General features: G+C 40.0%; 2 protein-coding genes across 3 annotated transcripts; both read right to left on the bottom strand.

Moving 5' to 3' along the window:
- Positions 1 to 516: 516 nt before the first annotated feature.
- Positions 517 to 15,049, bottom strand: ddx46 (DEAD (Asp-Glu-Ala-Asp) box polypeptide 46). 2 transcript variants are annotated; one of them, XM_028595979.1, is made up of 23 exons: positions 14,820 to 15,049; positions 14,415 to 14,579; positions 13,787 to 13,906; positions 13,581 to 13,668; positions 13,318 to 13,486; positions 12,637 to 12,872; positions 11,645 to 11,755; positions 10,777 to 10,942; positions 10,338 to 10,458; positions 9,654 to 9,829; positions 9,129 to 9,250; positions 8,427 to 8,505; positions 7,182 to 7,264; positions 6,641 to 6,805; positions 6,304 to 6,466; positions 4,394 to 4,587; positions 4,116 to 4,253; positions 3,786 to 3,935; positions 3,385 to 3,612; positions 2,163 to 2,381; positions 1,440 to 1,584; positions 1,202 to 1,275; positions 517 to 1,019 (listed from the first exon to the last, which is right to left on the bottom strand). In XM_028595979.1, exons 1-23 carry the CDS (start codon positions 14,852 to 14,854, stop codon positions 972 to 974), a joined length of 3,195 nt encoding a protein of 1,064 aa, XP_028451780.1. In that variant the 5' UTR covers positions 14,855 to 15,049; the 3' UTR covers positions 517 to 971. The 2 variants fall into 2 exon arrangements, with proteins under 2 accessions (XP_028451780.1, XP_028451781.1); XM_028595980.1 differs by having other exon boundaries at positions 14,838 to 15,049.
- Positions 15,050 to 16,533: 1,484 nt separating this feature from the next.
- On the bottom strand, positions 16,534 to 23,537 carry camlg (calcium modulating ligand). Its single transcript, XM_028595208.1, has 4 exons — positions 23,225 to 23,537; positions 21,290 to 21,756; positions 20,564 to 20,629; positions 16,534 to 19,073 (listed from the first exon to the last, which is right to left on the bottom strand). Exons 1-4 carry the CDS (start codon positions 23,376 to 23,378, stop codon positions 18,882 to 18,884), a joined length of 879 nt encoding a protein of 292 aa, XP_028451009.1. The 5' UTR covers positions 23,379 to 23,537; the 3' UTR covers positions 16,534 to 18,881.
- Between the last annotated feature and the right edge of the window lie 1,646 nt (positions 23,538 to 25,183).

Here is a 25,183-nt window from a genome sequence, read left to right as displayed (position 1 = left end):
TGTTTTCACTTTCAAATACAAAACACAGTTTACATCCAATAAAGCTGCAAAAAAGCTGCCTTATTTTTTAATCTTACTGTCCTGAAATTGAGCCATATTCCAGTTTAAATGCTTACAAATAGCACTCCACTACATGAATAATATACAAAAGAGAAGCTAGTGAATAATTAAAGCAGTACGCAGGAGAATATGGAATGCAATTTAGGTCAATATTAAATAAATGCCATTTATTTCCCAGCACTTTATTTCCATCTGTTATATTTAAATGAATTGGGCATGGACATGAGGAAATTAAAGTTCCCTGAAATAGCCCTTTTTTTTATAATTTATTGAACTTTATTGCCTCATTTATATATTTAAATTTATTGCCTCATTTATTTATATTTTAGGATTTTTTTTCATTCATTTCATAAGCATATTTATTTATTCATGTATTTAATTATTTATTCAATTCTGACTTAAATGGCATTCCACAGTATCTATCAGATTTTTTTAATGCAAACAGCTGGACCAATGTTTGTCTTTAGCAACACTTTTTATTGTGAGTTAAAGTAAAAACATCTTTCATTTGACTATTTCTTCATAAAGTCTATGGTTGGGATGTTGCTTGTACATACAACAGAGTGAAATCTGACCCCCCAAAAAAATAACATTAAAAGAAAATGTCTTATATTTAAAAGTCATAATGCAGATTGTGATGGTTCAATGACACTGGAGGTCAAAACTGCATTAGACATTTTGGTATCTATGGTCTGTAGATAAAAAAAAAAAAAATCACAGGAAACTCAAGTAAAGCACAGAGGAGACTTGGGGGGGGAAGAGGACAAATAAAAAAACTAAACTTAGGTAAATGACGGGAACATTATCACATATATAGACTAAAATATTCTTCGACCACTTTGATGAAACTGTAGAGATGACACGGCACTGTTGAGAGATGGAAACTCCCCCGGCAGGCCTTTGTTCCCCCTCTACAACACTTTGTACCGGCCTTTGCTTGTCGGCTGGTAGGAATTTTGCTGTAACGAAGAAAAAATAAAATAAAAAATACAATAATCAACATCTTGCCTAGATATTTTGCAAAATAACAACCTGTTGTGTTTTTTTGTTTCCAGCTCTCAAAATCTAGTGTCAGACAAAATCTGGTATCAGCATGAGAGCCAGTACTGGTTATTGATTTCAAGAGGCAGGAGATACTTACTAATCTGATGAGCTCCTCCTTGATTAACCGCGTAATCTCCGTTTTGGCTTTCTGCACAGCCAGTTCATTTGCACCTAGGAAACAAACGCATTATTAATATAGGGTATATGAAAATGCTATCAAACACAAGGAAATGGGAATGAATTCATAGACCATAGGTAATTAAAAGAATTTAATTTACAACGTGTAAAAGTTGTTAAAAGAATTAACACTGGAAAATAATTTCCCTGACACATACTTTCAATAGCCAGGTAGATCTTGCGTTCTCCCTCCTTGGGCTCTTTGCCTGGAGGGAAATAGGTTCCTCTGATGGTGATGGCGGCTTCAGAGTATTCACCGATCCTCTGCAGAGCTTCTTTAGATGTCACCTTCCACCGGGCCGTCTGGGGAAGAACACAATGAAGAACATTTCATAAGACACTTTGCTAGATTCTCTTTCTTTCTTTCTTTGCACCAGTTTCCATCAACGTAGAAAGCAGAAGGATGATACAAATTTCTCGGAATTAAAAAAAGCATGTACATTTTTTTTCTGTTAGATGCTTAATTCACTAGCAAGTAAAAACACACAGCACAGTTTCTTAAATAACTGCTACCAAAACATATGAAGGCCCAGAACTCAAAATCTCTTAATTGGTTGTTTTGTTAAGCAGGGGTCCTACACGAACACATGATTTTTTTTGCCAAAAAACAGGTTTGATTATTTCTCATGACTTTGTTTTTCTGTCTGGTTTGAAATGAGCCGGGTTGAAAATGGTGATGTCACATACTTCTGAGCACCGATCATGATTTAGAAACATTTGAATCAAAATCTGAGGACAGCTGTGAGGTTGTTTACTTGTGGTGACACCTTTGTCAGTCCAAATGTGATCAAACCACGCCCATACAGTCCCGATGAAGCAGATAAACGCAAAAGATCAAAAATAAAATAGGAATCTGCTGAATGTTTCTGTGTGCCACTGACCTGAGGGAAGTCGTTGATCTCCAGCTCCTCTTCGTATCTCTTGATGGTCTCGGCCTGTTCAGCCGCCCGCTGCTCCTCCTCCAGCTTCTCCACGGGGGTGTAGTTCAGCTTGGCGTTGATCTTCTCCGCCAGCTGCTCCGCGATGGTCTTGGCTGAGACAGAGGGTGTCATGATGGTACCGCCCCGCAGGATGGCGTTGGTGGCCTGCTGCATCACGTCCTGTGCATGAGGAGAAAACCAGTTTGACTTTATTTGCACCATGTGGCAAAAAATAAATCTTGACACAAACTGACCAGAGAATAGAGAAACAAAAATGAATGGCAGAAAATGACCAAAGAAAAGAGGACTTTGTTGGAGAGCTTTTGCATATTTTAAGTTTAAACAAAATAAATATGAACTTAAGGTCTCTCTTCTTCTTTTTTTAAGATTATTTTTTGGGGCATTTTCCCCCTTTATTAGATAGTGACAGTGGATAAACAGGAAAGGTGGGAGAGATGGGGGATGACAAGCAGCAAAGGGCCGCAGGTCGGACTCGAACCCAGGCCGCTGCAAAGGACTCAGCCTACATGGAGGGCACGCTCTTACTGGGTGAGCTAGAGGTCGCCCCAACTTAAGGTCTCTTTTAATTCACATTAAATAATGTAATCTAAAAGGGCAGTGACCACAGATAATACTCAACAACCAAAACAATAATCAACGTAACTATATATATATATATATATATATATATATATATATATATATATATATATATATATATATATATATATATATATATATATATATATATATATATATATATATATATATATATATATACACATACACACATTTTATGTTCAAAATACAGTTTACATTTTCTTAAAACTGAACTTTAAAAACTTAAATGTTTTTTTATATTGAAAGTACAGTATGTTGTGTTACTAACGACTTGCATCTTAGTAGTTACTGCGATATGTACAAATTATGGTGACAATGAATGATTTGATTTACGTATTTTGGCTCACGTCTAGGAGTGAACATGTTTTGCACAGCACAAGTTTAAATACTAGTGTTAAATTGACTTAAGGTCAACTGGTTGACTGACAAAAAAAACTGCATTTGAAGTGTTTGATGTGATGCGTTACAGATGTTTGTATATTTAGAGATTCCTCTCCGTCTTTCCTCTGGCATTGAAAACAGACACACCAGCACTAACATGTGTCCTCTTTGTTTGACCTACCTGAGCCTCGGCGCCCAGGTTCTTCTGAGCGTTGATCTTGAGCGCCAGCCTCTTGGCCATCTCCAGTTTCTGGATGTTTCCAGCAGATGGAGGCCCGAGGCCTGGCAGCCCTCCTGTGGTAGCTGATGTGGCGGCACCTGATCCTGCAGCACCGGTGGCCGAGCCGGGAGCAGACAGATCCTTCACCCTCTTCTTGGAGTTGAACATGCTCTCAATTTGCTCCTCAATCTGAGGAGAGGAAAAAGTAAGGGAGACGATTGAGATGGGTTGGAACGGTGGAATTATTATTTAGTAAGATTTTTTAATTGTTACTTTATTAATATTATTATTTTGTTCCATGAGTATGTTCCCAATTTAATGAACATTTAAATTCATCTAATGTAAATTCAAACATTACTCACATCCAGGGCTCCGTCCTCATCATCCGAGTCCTGCAGTCCAAGAGCAGCTTTCTGCAACTTCTTTCTCTCATTCGCCAACGCGTGTTCCGTTTCATCAAACTTAAAGCCTTTTCCAGAGAAGCCGCTGCTGCTCTTGATGGTCTTACCCTCCTGCAGGGATGAAGGAAAAAAAGTGAAAGAGGAAAAGGAGAATATTTTTTTCTCACACAGACCATTTATAAAGCAGGTCAAGAATTTCTCTCTTTTTTCCCCCCATGAGTTTCTAGATAACCTAATTGGGTCTACTTGCTAATTGAGACACCAGACACTCCTCCCTTTCCCTCAGCTTACCGCTTTCTGTTGGTCTTTGAAGGAGGCCCAAAGCCGCTCTAGTTCAGACGGGACAGGAGAGCCGGAGAGCTCCAAAGCTTTGATGATATCCCCAGCATAGCGAACCTGATCCTCTGTGATGAAGGTGTAGGCAAAGCCCTAGAATGAGGTAAAAGAGGTAAAGATATAAACGTCCATAGGATATTCAAGCCATTTCCAGAACAAGTCCATTTTATACATTTAAAATAAGCGCCAAAATCACACTCCACACTATGCAAATTCTGTTTGAAGTAAATCACCTTGTTGCCTGCTCTGCCTGTGCGCCCGGCCCTGTGGACGTAGTCCTCGTAGTGGTTGGGACAGTTGTAGTTGACCACCAGGATCAGCTGCTTGACGTCCAGGCCTCTGGCTGCCACAGAGGTGGCCACCATCAGACGACATGCTCCATTCTTAAAGTCGTTGATGATGCTGTCTCTGTCGTACTGGTCAATTCCTAGGAAGACGGCAGGAAAGGAATATATGAAAGACAAAATACTAGTAATGAGTTATGGTAAGGCGGGAATCAGAGCTTTTAATAGTGAATGTACTTATTCCCTATGCAGCTGTAAGAAGAGTTTTTACTTGAAACATTCACACTTGGGACCTAATAAAAAAGGACAAACTGAGCCTATTTGGCTGGCATTGGACAATACATTAAAATCTATAGCGTATAGTAAATCTATAAAGTATTCTTTTATTATCACAATATAAAAAAGGTGCAAAATGTCCTATTTGATTGTAGTTTATCTTATATTCTGATTAGAGTAGGAAATCAGAAAAATGCTCTCCAAAATCCCAGGTTACATGTCATTTGGTCAGTGTGGGTGGGAGATACCCCCATACCAGGGCTCGAGAGTGCGACCAATTTGGTCGCAAATGCGACCCTCGCGGAGGATCTCTCCTCCGCGAGGCCCCGCCCCCATTCACTCACACACGGCAACATGGAGAGACACAGCGCCGCCGGTCCAAACTCCCGACATTTGTCTACAGTTTTAATTGTTATTAACACAGCTTTATATTGTTAAGTATGAGAGGGAAACCTGTATTGGTACCAGTGTTTCCGCTGGTAACTCTCTGTTACTGCTGCCGCCACGGCGAAACACACATTAGAAGTTATTAAATGCAACTAACTTCAGTTCATTGAGTAATAGCGTGTGAGACGGAGCCTGCTGGATCAGAGTTCATAAAAATGCAGCGCAGTGACGATACAGACATTTCATAGCCGACACAAGACGGGTGTAACGCTGCTAATGAGTCAGCCGTCACTCTCTGAGTAGCCTAGCATATGCTTCAGCCCATCGCACTCCCTCGGTCGCTCTTTTTTTTTTTTTTTTTCTCTAAAGATTTCGGCCTTTATTTTGATAGGAAAGCTGAAGACATGAAAGGGGAGAGAGAGGGGGGGGTGACATGTAGGAAAGGGCCGCAGGTCAGAGTCAAACCTCTATATTTACCAACTGAGCTATCCGGGCGTCCTCTCTCTTTTAATCAGTCTGTTATTGTTGTTGAAAGCTTATGAAGGAGCTTTCTCAGATATATATATTTTTTATATATATCCTAGGCTATTTATTTTAGATAACTTTCATTTACATGTGTTGCAGCTGTATATTTTCAAACTGGTAAAGGAAACCCGGTCTTTGATTTTTATTTTAATCACAATCTGTTTTAATAAAAGAGCTTGTGAAAAGTGGCTTTGACTTAAAACTGAACATTTAGCCCACTTTGTAAAAAAATACAGAGCTATATATCGTGTATCGCCATTCAGCCTTACGGCGATGCAAGGAAAAATTTGGGTGCACCTAAATTTTGTGCTGGTGCACCTAAATAAAAAAAGTTAGGCGCACCAGTGCAACCAAGGCAAAAAGTTAGTGTGGAGCCCTGCCCCATACCCTCCCCCACCCAAAATAAACATAACAGTCCTACTCAGAAAGCTCAAGAATCTCATCAGCTGTTGCTGCAGCAGACATTTAGCTGTCTTAACAAGGTTATTCCTAATGCCTTACATTGAGTTCAATATATTTGTTAACACATGACATAATGACACTTGTCACTGTAGAGTTCACTGTCACAAATCTGGAATTCTGGATTACTGAAGGAAACTGCTCATTCAAATTGTAAAGATATCCCAGTATCACCGAGTTGTAATCGGCACATCCCAAATGTAACTCCTTACCGCCATGCAGTGACATGCAGGGGTACGAGGCTTTCATCAGGTCTTTTAGCAGTGTGTCTGCATGCTCCTGTTTGTCCACAAAGATGATGACCGAGCCCTTCTCCTGGTAGTGACCCAGAATCTCTAGCAACTTCAGGAACTTCTTGTCCTCCTCAATCACTAGCTACAGACACAAATGCAAAATGAAAGAGGGAGACAGTAAGAGATGAGGAGTCCGATTAGAACTGGGTTAAAAAGTAAAATACTGGAGTCTGTCTAGGTACTGGACAAAGAAACCAAATGTGGCCTTTAAATACATCTTTTTCAATGAAATTGAGATGAAACGTAGCCGATTTACCACGTGTTGTTCCACATCAGAGCAGACGACGCTGCGGCCTCCCACCTGGACCTCGATGGGCTTGGCCAGGATCCTACGAGCCAAGGCCTCCATGGCTCTGGGGAAGGTAGCCGAAAACATGACCGTCTGGCGGTCTGGACGCACGTTGTCCACAATACGCATCACCTGTTAGAGGAACCAGACGACACCCGGAGGTTAGTGAATTTTGTCTACTCATTTAATTTGAGGTTATGGTTTTTTTCGGCTGTTCCAACCAAAGGGAACAGTTAAATGGCACTGTTGCAACACAGTTCTCATTATCTTTAATTATTTCTTTTCCATACTTGAATTTTTTCATTTATGCTGGTTTTGAGGGTTTATGTAATTATACACCCAGTTGCTACTAACTGTGTGAGAAAACTCTTTACATTGTTCTTCACGGCGACAAACAACTGTTTCTGGGGCTGCCAAACATGCAAAGTTAACAATTTCGGCATTAGAAAAAGTATGAGAAACTTTGAATGCATCTAGCATATCATTTAGTAAAACCAGGGACACCCACCTGTGGCTCAAAGCCCATGTCAAACATCCTGTCTGCTTCATCCAACACCACATATGTTACTCTGCGCAGGTTTGTGACACGACCTACACACCAAAGTACAGGAGCATGAGGAAAACAGTTAACTTCCTGAAAAGCCAATCCTAATACACATTCTGCCTTCTTTAAAAAAAAAAAAATAATAATAAATCTACAACATTAACACAGAAAACCTTTTTCAGTGTAAGACTACTGGACATTACTTGACAACAACAACAACAAAAAAGGCATCCTAACTTCAGCACATTTTTTGTGGACTAGTTTTAAGTGGCCAGGATTTTAATTTTGTTTACATTTTTAAATGTTTATTTATTTTTTGTCTCTCTCTCGCTCTTTTGCGTACCATCTCAGGGGCACGAGGGACCTGTAAATGTCAGAAAACAGCCTCAAGATACAATACAAGATATGGAGCCCCATCAAGCATTATCTGACCAAGCGCCTTTTCACCTACAAGGGAAACATATTACAGATTACCTCGCATGTGTGGAAACAAAAAAACCCTTCTAGGATAATAACTGCTCAGAAAAGATTTACACAATGCACAATAAAAGTGTCGGTAAATACTACAATTACTGCTTTACATTTCCAGTATTTCTTCACATTTGTATGTAAATGCTCAGTACTGTACAGGACTCTACAGTGATATATATTCCCAGAAGCCACATGAGCTCCAAATTAATATTAATTAAGTGATCCGATGTTTGATCTGTGAAAATAACACGAAAATCTCTCTCTGTGCTTTGAAGATCAAATGCTTGTGTGCCTTTTGAATGTATTTATGAGAGTATATGTGCTCAAACAACAACACTGTAGAACCCTGTTTGAGCATTCTGGCTACTCTTATGTAATATAACATAATTACACATCCTGATACACCCACGTTACAACCCACTTATCAAACATTTTGATAGTCTCTGGCCTGGACTTTGAAGAACCACGGAGGCAGCACCAGGTCCACCTACCTGTAATTGCCCTGATCTTCAGGAAACACACCACTGTCTTGCAGATATGACCGATCGCAAGGGTGGTCAAATAATGTCAACAGTTTAGTAAGTGGTACTGACTTCATTAATGATGTACTTTATCATGTTGTAACATCTATTCCATGCAAGGTAATTAACAAAAAAGCTCACAAGGCATCAAAATGCTTATTTGCAAGGACATCCTATAAGAGTAAAGAAGTGAGAGGGTCAAAGTGTATGAACTCACCGCTGTTGGCCCCCAACATGTCAATCATTCTTCCAGGTGTGCACACGATGATCTCAGCTCCTCTCTTCAGCTCAGCAATCTGGAAGCCAACAACAACAACCGAAAGTAATGATCACATGTTCAAATATAACAGTTGACCAAGCAGTGCTTACTTATCTTACAGACTGTGTTACAGTATTTCATATAATGATATTCATTGTTCCCAAGCTAGAGCTGAAACTAAATTATTAGTTAATCATTAGCTGCTGGCGGTGGCTTTATATTTACTCTACAGACATGAGAGTGGTATTGATCTTTTCAGAGAGATTTTAAGAACTATCATCAGTGAAGGATGAGACAGAAGCAATAAAATAACCTTTCCTGAGTTTCATTCTTCTGCCAAGACAAGTTGCTCTTTAATACAGTTAATGAAACTATAAATGGGCAGGACGAGATAAAGCTGGACATGAAGTCCTGTTGTGTGTGAGAATCACATTACATGTATAATGTTCTACTAAGGCCTTCTGGTTGGATCATTGTTAAGGACTGTCCTGCACCATTACAATGTCATTGTGTATCATTTTGCAGTATTGACTTCTACTTTGCTGCTGTGTTAGATGGACTTTTATTGAAAAATCAAATAATTGTAAGCCAATTAAAAGCCCTTGGGTAAATACAATTAACGGGCAACAATAGTGTGTGCGTGTGTGTGTGTGTGTTTACCTGTTCGCTGATGCCAGTGCCTCCATAAACACACACCACCCTGAGTCCCAGCTGTTTAGAGAACTTCTTACATTCCTTTGTGATCTGCAGAGCCAATTCTCTGGTTGGGGTCATGATTATAGCTGAGGGAGAGCAAAGGAAAAACAGGATGAGAAGAGAGAATATGTGTCTATCTATATTTGATTTGATGCAAAGAACATAAATTGAGGTAAAATGTACTGGAATGACTTTTAGGATGGCTCATAAAGAAGATTTGAAATGCTGTGGAAGCGTAACAGCCACTGGGTTATTATCCCAAAGTGGAAAAAGGTCCCATTTTAGTCTTCCTTTGACCTACATTTGAACCAAGTCTTTGAAAAGCACAGGAATAGGACATCACCACTCCACTTCCCACAATCCCAGTTCTTACTTTCTTCAGTTATTCATCGTTTCCATTTGAATATAGTCAGAAGAAATGAAAATCATGTTGGTAAATGTTACAGAAGAGTGATGCCTAAAGGAAGTATAAAATGATCTATTCCTTACAGATTGGGCCCTCAGACTCCTCCAGGGGCCTCTGGTCCATGATGTGTCGGAACATGGGCATCAGGAAGGCTATGGTTTTCCCGCTGCCGGTCTTGGCGATGCCAATCAGGTCTCGGCCTGACATGATGGCAGGGATGGCCTGGGCCTGGATAGGGGTGGGCTTCTCGTAGCCGTGCCTGGGTACATTTGTGAGAAAGATATTAACACGAATATTAAGCGGTGGTTTCTGGTCAGAAAGAATCAAGTGTTTGGTACAATGTGGAAGTGGAAAAAATAAAATAAAAAAAATGCTATAAACTTTTATATTCATTTCAAAAAGGGCAGACTAAATGGACACATGGGGTTATACTTTTTAGAAGGTTATTTCTGTTATGACACACACACACACACACACACACAAACACTTCTTTAATAGTGTTTTAATATGGCTACATTACCTGCAACTTCATGTCCAGCTGAATATGAATTACTTTCACATTTAAAACATGGGAGCTGCACTCTGCATATGAGCCTAAATCACCGTTCGAGCCATTTACACACAAGCTGACTTCCTAGCTATCTTTGTAGAAACTGATCATCTTCTTTTTTTCATGTTCCATCAGCAAAACGATTGCTAAATTACTATATTGCCCTCTAAAAGTTGCCTCTTCCATCACACCCACAGTCACCATCAGTCAGACTCACTTTCTCATAGCACCGAGGATCTTCATAGACACACCGCACTGCACCCAGGTCTTGATGGGTTTGGGACAGCCCTTCCCTTTAACGGCAATGCCTTCCAGTTCCAGCCTGTACACGTTCACTTCTGTATTGGTTAAGAACCAGCCAAACGGAAAGATGTTAGATGGGTAGTGAAGGTTTACAAAGACACAAATCCCCTGAATACTCAACGCTACATACACATTTTGTGCAGAACTCCGAAAAGGTATTGAGGTTTCATACCCAGCCCACATAAGAAACCAATATCAGCCACAACACAGAAATCAAAAGGGCAGCCTGTCAATTCAAATCATTAGCGTACAGTGGTAGGGAATACAAGGCAGTTTCCGAATTAAAAATCTCAGTTGTGGGATAAGAGCAAATCGTAACGGACATCTCCATCTCCTGTGTTCGGTTAACTGACCTTCTGGACTCATCCTGGCGAGCTCAGGGACCTCCACATAGAAGTTTTTGCGGTACGGCTCGTATTGGATCTTTCCGTGGTCAACGGGCTCTAGGACCTTCCTTTGTTTGGTCTGGAAGCCAGTCAGAGCCGTCTGCAGATCCACCTCCTCCTCCTCTGAGGAGTACTGTCAAACACGTCGGTTACATTTTAGATAGTTAGCAGTGTGTTCCAGCTTTTTGCCGGATGAGTCTAAATTAATTCCCCGGGAAAATTGAAATATTTTTGATGGGTACATCATTTTAATCTGAGAGAAGAGTGGTGTTGCTTGGGGAAAAAGGAGCACTTTTAGATGATGAAAGAAAAGCCATCAGCATTAATGAAATGCATATTAACCCTTGTGTTGTCTTCCCGTCGACCATGAACTTGTTGTCCTTCCGGGTCAAAATTTCCAGCGGTTTTGGCGTTTTTCTCTATGCTTTTGACACTTTTAAAAACGTTTGTCACTTTTTTTCAATCCCCCCCCCATTCATTCCACCCAATTTAGATGACAATACCTAATTTTTTTGTTTAAAAAAAAGCAGAATCTTTAATTTGCCTGATAGTTAAGATCAGAGGATGTTTAGTCAGGATTCTGTTTTGAAACCACTTCAACTTTTTTCTTTTCTTCAAATGCTATGAAACTGAATAAACACCCCAAATTCAATGAAAGTAATCATTAAATTTACCAAAGATCATCCATGCATTCATTTATTATTTTGGGACATTTTGGTTGAAAGAAACCCATACTTAAGGGTCAAATTTTACCCGAGGACAACACAAGGGTTAACATGTGACCTCCTTCACAAACAAAACATTGATGAGGGTTAAAAATATACAAACAACTCACTTCCATAGCATCCTGGTCATTCTCCATCAGCTCGCCCTTCTTTTTGTGAGTGTTGGGTCCTTTCTTGGTTTTAACAACGGTCACCACTTTGGTTAATGTCATTGCTCCTTTCTGTTGAAGAGGGGGAGAAAACATGCAGGTCATCTGGCAAAACAGAGGAAGAAACCCTCCACAAAGACGACATCTAGTCCAACACGAGTAGACAAGCTGATGTTGACAACTGACAGGAAGTGGTCGTCAATCTTGCTGCAGGAGTCAACTATAGTCTTAGGCTGTGTCTCAAACCGCCTACTTGCACACTTCAAACTTAGTTTTAAGTATATAGTGTAGATAACGCAAAAAGTCAGTGCACTGAAAGTACCCGGATGACACCCTAAAAACGGTCAAAAAGTTGGATGAACGATGGACACTACGCGCACTAAATGGGCGCCATCTTGACTACGCAGCGGAAAAGGGAGGGACCAGGGACGTCGACCGGCAGGTGATTGGACGAACGCGTCACATGGGTATGGCTTCTCCCGGATTTCACAACCGAGCATAATGGCGGCTCGTTCAGAATACGATCTCGAATTTTACAAAAATAGTTCACCGAAATGCGTTTCTGAAAACATTTTAAGCGAGAAATAGGCTGTGCAGTTGCTGAATCTGTCTTCATTTCAGATCAACAAAGGTCAGTTTAAGAGATTTTCAGAGGCGGCGGGGCGAGCCAACCGCTCGCCATTTCCGGTAAGTGTTTTAACATAAGTGTTCCGTTTGGGACAACACTAACCATCCAAAGTGGGCACTACAGCAGTAAGTGTACAGTGCACATTAGCAGTATACTGACAGAAGTGTGCGGTTTGAGACACAGCCTTAGATTATTTAAAGCGATTAGCCACTAGTAGAAATGGTCCTTTCACGACAACTTGATTTTTCATAACCCTGGCAACATTACACATCAGAGGACTTGTCTCCAGATTAAAGTAATGCAGTGTTTTTTCCCTTGCACCCACCTTATCATTTCCTTTCATGGCTCCCATGTTGAACTTCTTCACCTCCTGTTTCACCTCCTCCATGTAGGCGTCCAGAGGATCCACGTCATCCTCCTCCGCCTGCTGCACCATGGGAGTCTCCTCCTCCTTCTCCTCTTTCTTCTCCTCAGTTATCTCCTTCTCTTTCATCTCCTCCTTCTCTTCCCCATCTTCGTCATCGTCTCCCTCCATTGGAGCTGAAACATCTTCGTCATCATCTGAAATGAAGAAGAGTCAATTAGGTTATTAATTAAGGCCCTGCAGTGTTACAGCTAAGGTCTGTTCTCATCAGGTAGTTGCTTAGCTGATTGAAGTATATTCACCCGTTAAAAATGGATTTGAATTCACTGATTTAATTACTTATCAAGTACAAATACCAAACATTTGCTGGGTACATTTTGACAACACAAACCATGCTTTCATTATTTAAAATTATGGAAAGAACTGTTTTTTACCAAGTAAACAATGATAAAACCAACTTGAGAAATAATAATCAATGGTTCAATTGGCAATTAAAATAATCCCTAGAGAGGGTGGTCGCTTTGGCACATTTTTGGGAGTTAAGAAAACTTGCCTTCTCATTTGGACACTATGATTTGTCTACAATAAAACAACAAATGCAGGATCAAACTGCGTTGGTTATTATTAGCTGTGTTTCCTCACCCTCGTCATCCTCCAGGCTCCACTTCTTGCCCTGCTTCATCTCCTCCAGTTCTCTCTTGAGTTCTCCAATGTTTTCAATGGCCTTCTTCCTCTGCTCTTCCCTCCACTTCTCCACTCGCTCCTTCCTCTTCCTCATCTCCTCCTCCAGCTTGTTTTGGTCAAAGTCTTGCTGCATGGACACAGAGGAAAGGTCAGAAATATTTCCCACCAACTACGCAGTGACCTTTTAGAGGTTCGCAAGGACTGAACATATGAAAACTTACATCCTCAACCTTCTCATCCTCTTTCTCCTCTTTAATCTTTTTCTTGTCAGATAAAGGATCAATGTTGTCTTTCTCATTGCTCCTGGACCTGTAGGTAAGATAACAATAAAGAGAAAAAGAAAATACAGTAGCATGGTTTTGAGTACCAGAGCTGTCATTTATGTCTCAAGATGTTTGATTATTATTATTAAAGAAGTCTCACTTACTCTTCTGGTCTCCTGCTCTTGCTGGGGCTACCAGATCGGGACCTGCGGGCTCGGCTCCTGCTGCCAGACCTCCTCCTGTCTCGGCTTCTGGACCTCCTCCTCTCTCTGCTCCGGGATCGCCTGAACAGCAAAGGCAAACATGACATGAAAGCACACAGGACAGGAGGGAGATGATAATATCACTCTCCTTCACTTTACAGAACATGTTTAAACTTGGTCCATTTCATTATCCCAACGGATCGCAAACAATAACTGATATCATAGATTTTAGATAGAGCATATGCAAACAAATACAGCCCCATCTAAAATAAACTGCAGTAGCTTTATTGTGATTTGTTTTGAGATGAAAATGATTGTTCATTGTAAACAATAAAGGCCTGATCTAATGTGGCTTTCGCCTTTATGAGCACAAGCATATAAAAGTACAGCTCATGATGGCAGGGGATCATGGTATCATGTCACAGGGAAACCAAGCTCCATGATCTGGTTTCGATGTTGCTAGAGCAAAATTATTCTCCTCCATGTTTCTATCTTATTCGGTTTGGTTCCTTTAAGTGTAAGCAGCTAGCTAACGTTACAGTCCTCATTTTGAACATTCGCGCGTTGTCAACTAACGTAAAACACCCACCTGACTCGTTTTCTGTCCCTGGACCGGGACCTGCGGCGGTCCCGGCTCCGTGACCGTTCCCTCCTGTTTCGGTCTCGGTCATCTTTCTTGGAGCGTTTGTCCGGGGAGCGACTCTTTGATCGGCTACCTGACCGTCCCCGAGACGCAGAACGCTTCCTGTAGTGTCTGAGGACCAAACAGCATAATAATCACATTAACTGACAAACTGTTGAAGGCAAACTATATTAATACAAACTTTGTAATTCATATTCCACGGCTGTGTGAGATTAACTGTCGATTGATGTGCATTAGCGTCTGCATGGTTTAGCTAGCAAGCTAACCGAAATGAAATCGTTTAAAGTTTAGCAACCACAGAAGAAAGTCACAATTGATTCAACGGAAGATAAAAAAAAACACCAACTTAACCTGATATTTCGGACATACCTCGACTCACGTCCCATTGCTATTCAACGAGTTTATGTCTTGTAAAAACAAAAGTCAAATTAGTTCACAGATAGCAACGAGTCTTGCGATGGACGGTTGTTTGTGTCTATGAACCCTCACGTTAAAAAACTGCGACGTTCACAACTCGTAGGGTGAACAGCCTAGAGCGCCCCCTCGTGGTGGGAGGTCAGAACTACAACGCTGTGCTGAAGCCTGAGCGACACAGGTGGTGCCAAATTAGACCTCTTTTAGGGGGCAGTACTGGGAGTCTTATTAAAGTCATTTTAATACTTACATACAGTATATACAGTACAGGCCAAAAGTTTGGACACATCTTCTCATTCAATGTGTTTCTTTATTTTCATGACTATTTACATTGTAGATTCTCACTGAAGGCATCAAAACTATGAATGAACACATATGGAATTATGTACTTAACAAAAAAGTGTGAAATAACTGAAAACATGTCTTATATTTTAGATTCCTCAACGTAGCCACTCTTTGCTTTTTTGATAACTCTGCAAACCCTTGGTGTTCTCTCAATGAGCTTCATGAGGTAGTCACCTGAAATGGTTTTCACTTCACAGGTGTGCCTTGTCAGGGTTAATTAGTGGAATTATTTCCCTTATTAATAAAAAAGCAAAGGGTGGCTACTTTGAAGAATCTAAAATATAAGACATATTTTCAGTTATTTCACACTTTTTTGTTAAGTACATGATTCCATATGTGTTCATTCATAGTTTTGATGCCTTCAGTGAGAATCTACAATGTAAATAGTCATGAAAATAAAAAGGAAACGCATTGAATGAGAAGGTGTGTCCAAACTTTTGGCCTGTACTGTATATTATTTGTATTCTTAATGTTTATATTTGTAAATACCAGAGGGTAGGTTGTACTTTACTTTGCTACATTCAATGTTTAAAACGCATTGCCACCATGATGTTATAGAAGAATTAAAAAATATGTTCCCAATATATATATATATATATATATATACAATACGCTAAATGTATACACTATCGGTCAAAAGTTTGGGTTCTCAACTGTTGTAGAAAGAAGTGGCTGATCTTTAATGCAATATCTACATTGCCCGTTATCAGCAACCATTCATCCAATGTTCCAAAGGCACATTCTGTTTACTAATCTAATATCATTTTAAAAGGCTAACTGAGAAAACATTGGAGAACCCTTTTGCAATTATGTAAGCACATAATGTAATCTGAAAACTGCTGCCCTGGTTAAAAAAAACAATGCAACTGATCTCAGCTGGTATTGTCTATAATGGAGTGGAATGCATATTTCTAAGTGACCCCAAACTTTTGACCGGGAGTATACATTACATACGGTTTATTAATATAACGAAATTTATGTTCCACTGGGCTGTATTTCATCAGACAAAATGCTTCCTCTTCTAACTGGGAACATTTTTGATAATGCATGTGAGATTGAACTGTCGGTTGATGTGCATTAATACCCGCTTGTTACATAATAAATGAAAGAAAGAAAGTGAGAGTCAAAACAGAGTATGTCACACAAGTAGTATTTATTTGGTAGAATTTGCCAGTTATTCATTATTGCGTATAATTTCAATGAGAGTTCATGTCAACACTGAATTTGTTACTGTGTAGTAAGTAAGCTACTGTAAGAGTTATGCTGTAAACGTTATCAAAAACAATCAAGTAGGTCAGACAAGTCATAGGATAAATCACACCAATTTATTTACATGAAAAAAAGAAATTCACATCAATAAATTAATTTGGATGTAATAAGAAGTATAGAGAGAGGACATTACAGCACAGACGTAGTAGAGAGTATATATGAAGTATGTATGAAAGCAGAACACATCACCAGAATTTACTTAACACAAGAAGCGTACAAACTCCCACTGCCCCACATACATTTGCAGCGACAGTACTTTCCAGTGAAACCAAAAACATTCTCATCACTCACACTTTTTATAACGTACTAATACTGTACAATGTTAACTGCATTTTTTAACTCATAGCCGTGCAAAATAAGACACTACATTCAAGGACTACATGCTTCTTCTGACTTTACAACTTAAAACGAGGGAAAAAAAAACTTGTTTGTAACATGGGTCGGCCTTCTGAAAACAGGATTATAGATCACAACAGAAAATATGACTTAAAGCCTATGAGGAAATCTGTCACAACACAAACACATATGGTTAATATCCATTAAAGGGGAGTTTGAGTTCTAAAGACACAAATTAAAATCATCAGGAACTGGATAGTGTGAAATACTTCTAAACTAAAACTTTCTTTTAAATCTTCCACTAACTTAAGGCTGGAGGGCCATGTGTGTAACTGTTCCTAATGCTTTGTGAACTAAAAATAACAAACTTTACATTTGAGGTGATCCAGAAAAATGTGTCATTTGTCCTCAATTCATACTTGTTTATTTCCTGTATCTAAACATCTACTTTTCTTGCTAGCTGATGTATATATGGCAGAGAACAGTACCATATGTGAAAACAAATGTCACATCTTTTGAGTTTATTCACAGAATTCAAGAAAAAAAAAAAATTAGTTCAAAGTTTAAGTCAGAATCCTGAGAATAAAGTTTAAAGTTTTTAACATGGTGCTAAACCTCTATGTCATTACAAACAATTTGGTTCCTTGAAACGAAAGTGTTAAAAGGAAACTTTGGACCTCTATGATGGTTGCTATTTGTGACACAAGTGCAAAGCCTTAAGGTCTTCTTCTGCTTGAGGTGCAGAGGCACTGATATTATGTATGAGGGGAAAAAGAAACCACCTGCCTCTGTCAGTCTTAAGCTTTCTGCTTAATTCAGTGATCGACTGTTAATAATAACCGATCAAGTGCTCCAATACACCTCCTCACACAAAGTGGATTTTTTACTAAATGTATGAAAGGTTGCTGTTATTCAGCAGGCTATTAGAGTTATGTGAAGGTTAGTTTCTCTGCCTGACGCACTGTAGGGCTGACTCATATGAAAAAAAAGATAGTCATAGTGCTGTATTCTAGTTGGGCGATCAACTACCTCCAAAGCCAGACACCTGCTGAGGAGTCTGCATCGTATTAGCTGAGAATAAAACCCTGCCCAGCTTATGCGCCATCTTTGGAGATTATCAGGATATAGAAGGACCCATGGCGTTATTATTCTCTATCAGCTTTCAGTAAATCTGTTATTTAAAACAAAACTATGTCATTTTCAAAGAGCAAATAATACATTCTTCTTCTTCTTCTTACAGAAGAAAAGCTGACTTTGTAAACAATAAAACACAGTTTATCAATTCAATACACCCAGAGACTTTGCAGATAATGTTATTACCGAGTCAGTTCGCTGACTTATGTATTCTCTAACCTGTGCTACTGTTGCATTACATTTTAGCGTTTAACTTGCTCCTGAAATCGCTGCTTGTGGCCACAGAGGCCGCTGTGTAGCAAAAGTGACATAATCTCACTTTAAATTAATGATTTCATGCAAAGATTTGTTTTTAAACAACAACTTAACAGCAGCTGAGAGTCATATATTTGCTGCCCTCTATTGGATTAACTTGGATTTGGCATACAACTTGCATAAGCATCAATATCAGAATTTTTGATATTAATGTCAATTAGAGAAATATCGCCCAGCCCTTGAGGGACTCTAGTGTTTCCCATTTATAAGATAAATGGAATATGTGGCTGCCAGACAGATGATGAATTGTACTGGGGTCCACTCTTGAGTATGACATTTACCATTTTTCTGTGCTAGACCTGACAAATAAATATCACTCGGCACGATAAATGCCACTGTACATTCTGGGCACAAGCAAACACATCCTGTCTTTCTGTTTCTCAGGTTCAGTCCAGAGCAAATGACTAAGAGATCTGCAACAAACAGATGGACTCTCACATGTAGAGACCCTGATCATAAGGCAGTCAGGATGAGTGTCCAGACTGTCAACAACAAACCCACGTCAGCCGACGTAAATGACCATGCCTTGTTGCTATGGTAAACAGAGGGAGGGGACAACAAGAAGGGGGGGTGCGGCCTTACTTAGAACCTCCTGGTCCATCAGGGAGTCTCTGAGCCAATGAGCAGCAGGAACTCGTGCGAGAGGATGAAAGTGAAGAAGTAAACGCATAGGTCGGCGAAGACGTCACTCATCCTCCTGTAGGTGTCCATGGAGCGGTTGATGACCTCAGCGGGGATGCCGGACAGCAACAGGGCAGCGGTCAGCACAGTGGTCTGGGCCTTCTTCTCTACCTGGAGGAACAGGAATATAATGCAAAGACACTATGATGCAGGGCTGCAACTCATGATTATTTTCTCAACATTTAGTTATCCAATTTTTTGTTTTGTTAATAGATAATCAAGCAATTGTTTAGGAAATAAAATGTTAGAAAATTGTGAAAGATAATAGAGCAGTGTTCCACAGGGAGTAACAGGAGAACTTTCAGTAATATTTACTGTGGGTGTAGCCAGCAGTGAGATGGTTGTGGCGACCAAGACTGGGCTGTCAACCAGAGCATGAAGTCAGATAACAACGATAGGTCATGTCTAAAACTAATGCTAAATCTTGTGAGAAACTAAACAGGCCAAAAAAAAATAAAAATAAAAATTGGAAGATTAATCAACCATAATTACGACACAACCTTACTTAAAGTGATGGTTCGGAGTAATTTCACCCTAGGGTCCTTTGCACCATGACCTCGAGCCAAACACCCCCCCCCAGAAGCTTTTTTCACCTGGGTCTAACATTGGGAGAGTTAGCGTAGAGCAGCGTTATCAGCTGAATAGCTTATTAGCGCAGGGGCTAATGGACCCACGTTTGTATCTCGTAAATGACCCCCCTAATAATGCCCGAAATGATACCAAACTTCTACACTAGTACAAATAGGTTATGTACTCATAAAACGATGGATTGGAAAGTTTGTAAGTACACCAGAAGTTTATAAACACTTGCCTGCTCTCTTCTGCTTTCTGTTGCTGCTGCTGCTGCTGCTACCTGCAGTTAGACGAGTGCTTAGGGCTGTCTACAAATTACTACACCGAAAAGAGATACAACAAAAATATTTATTAATTTAATGATTAAATAAGGTAATGTCTCCAAACTTATCTCAGTTATTACTTGTCTCCTGCTAGTTATACTACAGCACTTAAAAAATTTGTAGACGGCCCTAAGCACTCGTCTTACTGCCGGCAGCAGCAACAACAGCAGAGAGCAGAAGCCAGCAGGCAAGTGTTCATAAACTTGTGGTTCATAAACTTGTGGTGTACTTACAAACTTTCCAATCCATCGTTTTATGAGTACATAACCTATATGTACTACTGTAGACGTTTGGTATCATTTCGGGCATTATTTGTGGGGTCATTTACCAGATACAAATGTGGGTCCATTAGCCCCTGCACTAAGCTATTCAGCTGATAACGCTACGCTAACTCTCCCAATGTTAGACCCAGGTGAAAAAAGCTTCTCAGGGGGTGTTTGGCTCGAGGTCATGGTGCAAAGGACCCTAGGGTGAAATTACTCTGAACCATCACTTTAACCCTTATTAAAATCATGCATGTCACTGCTGCAAATGTTCCACACCGTGCCTCCAAAGTATCTCTTCACATCGATCATTACAACATTACTCCTTGGAAATCATGGCTAAAATATAAGTTTCTGCATCGAAATTACACTCTATGCATACAAGTTAAATTTGAGTTTAACAATGGGAAAGACAGATATAAAATATCTAATACATACTCACCTTTGGAAAGTATTTGGACAACCCCATGTAGGCCAGTTCGAGGGTCAGAAATGGAGCAAATATTGACTAGAATGAAAGAATTACACAGAACAAGATCATGTTTCTGGTAGTCAGATGCACTATTATTGAATATGGGCTGATATCAGACCTGAGTGTATAATGTGTGACATTCCCACAACATGTATTTCATTGCTATTAAATTTTCACACCTGATAGGCTCTATATCTGTACGTTTTAAAGTTGCAGTAGGTAAGACTTATAAAACTAACGTTCTGTCATATTTGCTGAAACTGACCCTATGTTCCAGTACAACTACATGAAGCAGGCCATTTAAAAAAATAAATCTGGCTCCTCTGGCACCACCTACAGCCTGTAGTGTGACTTGAAAAAATCCCCAGCTCCCTGTTCAGATGCACCAATCAGGGCTGGTGGGGGGTGGGAGGGAGGGGGGTGGGTGGGTGTCTAACTGCGTGACACTCACTGCTCATGCACACGCATTCATTCTCCCTTGTGGGGGGAGGGGCTTAGGAGCTCATTTTGGGCTTTAGTAGAAAGGGGGGAGGGACTGAGAAGTTGTCGATCTTCACAATCCTACCTACAGCACCTTTAAGATTAAGTGTTCAAAAAATAAAAAAATAAGACCGGAAGCGGTAACATGTCAAAATTACCAATGGGCTAATCTCACAGCTATCAAAGCAACACAGTGCCTACAGCGAGCAGACTCACCAGAAACGTGCAGACAAAAACCCTGACAAAAACAGCGAGGAGGATGCTGCCGATGAGGCGGAAGATTCTAAAGGGATCAAACTCCTCTGAGTCAGACCCTCCTCCATCCTGGGCCGGCTTCTCATTGGCCAGCTGACCCCGCAGCTTCATGGCATCGTCAAAACGGGACAGGTACTTCTGGAGGCCTGGACGAGGGGAGCCGCTGAGGTCGCCTGATGCCCGCTCCCCCCTCGGCCTCTGTTGGATGCCTCCAACGTTGTCTTCCAGAAAGCCTCCCGGTAGCTCACCGGAGTCGGGCAGGGGTGAGCCCCTCCTCTCTGGGGTGGCACCGTGGGAGCGGCTGACGAGCCCCGAAGTCTCTGGCAGGAAGGGAGACGGTCTCGGGGAAGATGAGGCTGATGACCACGGCTCTGTCCTGTCTAGGTCGAGGTGGAAGCGGGGTTCTGTGGGACGCAGGAGCGTTCCAGCTGAGGATGTAAGACGACATTAGTGTCATCAGATGAATGTGAACTAAGCTAACAGTATGATGAGGCGAGGTGTCAACAACAATTCAGGAGAGGTCTAATCAGACAAAATAAGTTATTTCAGGGCCTTTAACCCTCAAATATTGATCAGCTACAAGTTTGGCGCAATTTGAGATCAAGTTATTTTTTTCTGCACCTCAGTTACAGATGTATTATTATATATTATGTATTATTACACGGACAGATTTGATCTATAGCCATTTGTTGCTCTTACGATAGCATTGAACTTTGTAGGCATAGACGAAGACCTGCAGCTATCGATCATTTTTATATTGATTGATCTGCCGCTTTTCCCTGATCAATTAATTCATGTTTTACTTAAATAAAGTCAGAACAATAGGGAAATATAACCATCACAACTTCTCAGAATCCAAGGTGGCGTAATTTAATTGCTTGTTTTCTGACCAACAGTCCAACACCAAAATATAGTAAATTTGCTATCATTAGAGGTCGGGAAGGAAGATTAAGAAACCATAAAATATTCACACTGGAAACATGTGTTTATAAACTGTAAAAATTGTTGCGATTTTGAAATTTTTAACTAATTGTTTCTGCTCAGCACCCCAACTTCAGTCAGTAGAGATAGAGTGGGATCAGTTAGTTGCTGGTTTGAATCCAAAGCTGGGAGAATTTACCACCCATTCATACATTTATACTCTGTGGTGAAAGGTACTAAAACCACACCGGAAAAACACTCCACTACAAGTAAAAGTCCTGCATTCAAAACTGTACTTAAAATAAAAGTATGCAAGTATAAATCAGTTAAATGTACTTAAAGTATTAAAGTAAAAGTTCTCATTGTGCAGTAAAATGTTCCCTGTCAGTGTTTTACTTTTATATATAAGGTTATTGGTAAATTAAATTGTATATTTAATAGCGTTAAACACATCATTTAAACATGTAAATATCTGTCATGTATACACTGTGTCATTTCCACCTACCTCAGAGATATAAGCAACCTGTTGAAAAATCTTTATTTATATAACCATTTGCACTTTTGCATTGCCCTATTGTATTACTGTTTACAATCCTCATAGAGCTGTTTGTTTACATGCGTGTGTGTGTATGCATGGCTATGTGTTCAGGCCTATACAATTTCTATAGACATGCTTACATCTGTTACGATAGTAGTCAAATGTTTATGTTTTCCTTGTTCAGCAGTGTTGTCCTTGTTTTTATCTGTATATGTCTATTTCTGTATACAACAAAAAGCCGGAGTCCAATTCCGTGTATGTGTTCACACTAACATGGCCATCAATGTTAAAGCTAGTTCTGTGTAGACGAAGGTACATTTGCTAATTGTCTGTAGCTCAAACAACAGCCGTTAGATGACGCAGGTGAGTAACGACAACATGTTTCAATAGCAAAGACTCTTCGAGCAGCACTGTAGCGTGAACTCATAATTGCATACCGTTGATTTCAGACTCGTTTTTAGTGTAGCCCACGATTCTGTTCATTCTGTCCTCTGAATTCATGAGCAGCTTTCTCCTCCGGATCTCTGCCCTCCTCTGCGCCGCCGACAGACACGCTGCCTTCTCCCCCGCGCTGACGTCCCCGGCCTCCATGTTGAAATAAATTAGCGTCGACTACAAAGTACAGTCACGATACATAAAGAAATAGCGATTCAAGAGCAACACAGACGCCCCCAGATCACTGAGTTAAACAGTACACATAACGGAATGGACCGGTCGTTGGTTGTCTGTGAGGAGAGACAACGCACAATGATGATGTCACCGCCGAGAATGACAAGGTAGTTTAGAGAGGGTTTTAGCCCTCAACGCTGACTTGCAGGAAACAGGTCTTGTTGTGTGATGTAGCCATAGACAGTATATAAGGATGTAGCCTATCATTTGGTGCTGTCTGGTTACTTCCCAGTGCTGGAAGAAGTATTTAGATCTTTAACTTAAAATAAAAGTACTAACACTACACTTTAAAAAATACGTAATAACAAGTGAAAGTCCAACATTGAAAATGTTACTTAAGTAACGTTAAGTATAATCAGAAAAATGCTATTCAATGCAGAAAATTGTCCCATGACATGCTATTATATATTATATCATTAGATTATTATTTATCATGCATTATTGTAAAAAAAAAGCAGGATTTTAGTTTTGTGGAGCTTATATTTAACTATTAACTAATGATTACTTTCATTATGGATTCATCAGCTGATTGTTTACACCATTAATCAATTGTTTGGTTTGTAGAAATTAAAAAAATAATAGTGAGAAATGCTAAAAGTACAACAATTCCCTCTGAAATGTAGTGAAGTATAAAGTAGTATGAGAAGAAAAGACTTCCACCACTGGCTTCTAATGTACCGAAAAATAAACCGCGATTTCGGGACCCAGGCCAAAAACATGCATATACCATTTGCCACATAGTATATAATAAGAACGCACAGCCATAATTAGAGCTGTAACTAATGATTAAAAAGCTCAAAACCTAAAAGAGTCAATTATAATAGAAAACTAAGAAAACCAGAAACTATTACATTTGAGAAGCTGAAACCAGTAAGTTTTTGCGTAAAGTGCTCATTTTATGTTTTTGGCCTTTTCCCTTTCCTTTATTGTGTTATATATCTTTTTTGTGCATGTAATCGGTTTACAAAGTGAAAAAGCCCAAAGTCCACCACAAAGGGACTTACCATCTCCAACAGAAATGTTCACAAACTGCTCCAAACGGCTCTATTGTAGTCCAGCCTTTACTTCCGTGAAGAACGTGCGTCACTTTGTAACACACGTTATAATGCTCGCCTAGCTGCTAGCGTAGAACGCCCTCATACTCTGCTTCTGACTGGCTAGTAGTCCTTAGGCTCGTTCGAGATGAACTGCGCCTCGCCTGTAAAGTAGACGAGAGCAGGCGGCAGCAGCGAGGGGCGGTGACAAAAATCCGCTCTCAACTCGGAGAGTTTTCCAGCTGATTCCAGCAGCCTTCAGGCTGAACAGGAAGTGACAGAAACACTGGTGGTCCGATTCCGATTTAATAAAATGTTATCAGACCCATATATCAGCTCCTACACAGTCTCCAGTTGATTTTATTATGACCGAGTAGATGTCAAAATTCTCTACATGCAATCTGTTGCTGATTTTAATTAACAACAGACTGTAGATGATCCATAATCTGAACAGATGTAGTCTCTCTGACTTCTAAATATAACAATCAGCCTCACCACGTGTTCTGTACAGAATAAGCTTTTAAATCAGACAAATTGCAGTTAAAATCCCTCTGATTCAAAATCAATAAAAAGTTTATAAAACGTCATCACGTTGAGTCAATTCTGAACCAATCAGCTGTTCAATCAGCTGAGAGCGTTTCCCAGCATGCACTGGGTCTTGCAGTTGGTGAAAAGCTTATATACTGTCTATGG

This window comes from Perca flavescens, chromosome 13, assembly GCF_004354835.1.
Source record: "Perca flavescens isolate YP-PL-M2 chromosome 13, PFLA_1.0, whole genome shotgun sequence".
NCBI lineage: Eukaryota > Metazoa > Chordata > Actinopteri > Perciformes > Percidae > Perca > Perca flavescens.
Note: the sequence above shows the minus strand (reverse complement) of the source record. Positions and strands in the feature narration are given on the sequence as shown.

What these genes read in the sequence shown, in the direction of transcription:
- ddx46 (XM_028595979.1), bottom strand. Translation starts at nt 14,854, where the DNA reads ATGGGACGTGAGTCGAGGTATGTCCGAAATATCAG. An exon ending in GGAGTCTGAGGGCCCAATCT is followed by an intron (nt 9,251 to 9,653) that starts GTAAGGAATAGA and finishes GCTCTCCCTCAG; the next exon opens with CTATAATCATGACCCCAACC. An exon ending in AGATCAACGACTTCCCTCAG is followed by an intron (nt 1,585 to 2,162) that starts GTCAGTGGCACA and finishes GTTCTTCCCCAG; the next exon opens with ACGGCCCGGTGGAAGGTGAC.
- camlg (XM_028595208.1), bottom strand. Translation starts at nt 23,378, where the DNA reads ATGGAGGCCGGGGACGTCAGCGCGGGGGAGAAGGCAGCGTGTCTGTCG. An exon ending in AAACGAGTCTGAAATCAACG is followed by an intron (nt 21,757 to 23,224) that starts GTATGCAATTAT and finishes TTACATCCTCAG; the next exon opens with CTGGAACGCTCCTGCGTCCC. An exon ending in TTTTTGTCTGCACGTTTCTG is followed by an intron (nt 20,630 to 21,289) that starts GTGAGTCTGCTC and finishes CTTTCATTCTAG; the next exon opens with TCAATATTTGCTCCATTTCT.